The following is a 1,434-nucleotide window of genomic DNA, read 5'->3' as shown; positions in this document are numbered from 1 at the left end:
AGATGCAGAGCACGGTGTGTTCTGCACCGATAACGAGATCAGCTGGCTTTATGTTTTCCCCGAGGACAGCTTTGATAATATTGTGTATCGGTTCACTAGCGAGGTGAAAGATCTTGCTGGAAAGATCAAGTCCAAGTTATAAGAGCATGGAGACATGGAGACATGGAGTTGGGTCTACTAGTATCAAGCCATGTATGCATGAGATGCAGTATTCAGTAGGTGCCAAGATTAGACGTGCATTAGTCTATAGATATAGCAATATAGATCTCAACTAGCCCCTGCTACACCAACTAATACAGCGAACCATCGAACGTCTCTTGGCTTCTTGAGACAGGGGAAGTTATCGATATGTAGTTGAAAGATGGTCCGAGATGCAGGAGTTGTTGGCCATCACTTTTCTGCTTTCTTTCTCAAGTAAAATGTCTCGTAGAGCTTATCAATCCCAAAGTAACTCATACTCTGGCTCTTCTCCTCAAGCAGTTCGAAGCCATGCTTCAAATAGAGGCCAAGAGCTCGTCGGCCCATGGCCACGATGATGACATCGATGCCTAACTTCTTGGCTTCTTCGAGACCTGAGTTGACAAGTACACTTGCCAGTCCTTTTTTCTGGTGATCTGGATGGACGCAGAGGTAGTGCAATTCTATCGGGCGTCAGTTTTAACCAAGTTGATGCAGCATTCTTTTGGAGATTCTCACCCATGTCCTTTTCTTGTTTGTGCTTCTCTCTCCAACCGTCTATATGATCATCCAGCTTATCATTATCCTCGCGTGGGTTCCAGTCGGTTTCCGCATGGCGCTTCGCAAAAATTTCCTTCTGTTCATCGCTCACGTCTGGCGTTTGCGCTTCAAGCCAAGCGTCTTTGTGAGACTCGGGGAGGATCCATCGTGCGTATCCGACAATGTCTCCAGTTTCGAGGTGAACTATCTTTTGATGCCTCCGAACTTCTCGGTTGGTGAGCAAGTTCTTGGGACTTCTATCTGCGATGCTCTGGATCAATGATTCACGAGTTCTGTCAGTCCATGATAATCTCCACCATGCTTCTTCAAAGAAGGCCGAGACCTGGCTCTGCGCGATGAGTAGGCCATCCTCTACGCGGCATGGTGACTGGAGCTGATAGCCCGACATTGCTGGAGAACTCAAATTACAATAACAGGAGAAAGTTCAAAGAATGACCAGTGCTCAGAGGGCCACGTAGTCCAGGGAGGAATTCAAAGACCTTTTGTCTAGTCCGATCCTGCAAGCCCTTGTCGATGGCGCAAGGGTGTACAGCGTTATCTCATTGGAGTTGGCCTTTATCCAACTTGCTTCTAGACCGCCAAGCCGATGCTACCATGTTGAACAGGAAAGAATATGAGTTATCGAGGCGCCGAGCGCCCATCAGTTATCACCAGCTGCTAGAAATGTCAGATCAAGCAGATAAGATCTTTATTAAA

At 47.1% G+C, this 1,434-nt stretch overlaps 1 protein-coding gene across 1 annotated transcript; it reads right to left on the bottom strand.

Annotated features, from left to right (window-relative positions):
* Window positions 1-390: 390 nt before the first annotated feature.
* FTJAE_14289 (acetyltransferase (GNAT) family domain protein) lies at window positions 391-1,126 on the bottom strand (the record flags this gene model as incomplete). Its single annotated transcript, XM_037347499.1, has 2 exons — window positions 391-641; window positions 697-1,126. 2 exons carry the CDS (start codon window positions 1,124-1,126, stop codon window positions 391-393), a joined length of 681 nt encoding a protein of 226 aa, XP_037198711.1.
* Window positions 1,127-1,434: the final 308 nt, after the last annotated feature.

Source organism: Fusarium tjaetaba, assembly GCF_013396195.1.
Source record: "Fusarium tjaetaba strain NRRL 66243 chromosome Unknown NRRL66243_c0000728, whole genome shotgun sequence".
Lineage (NCBI taxonomy): Eukaryota > Fungi > Ascomycota > Sordariomycetes > Hypocreales > Nectriaceae > Fusarium > Fusarium tjaetaba.
This window is presented reverse-complemented; position numbering and strand designations above follow the sequence as displayed.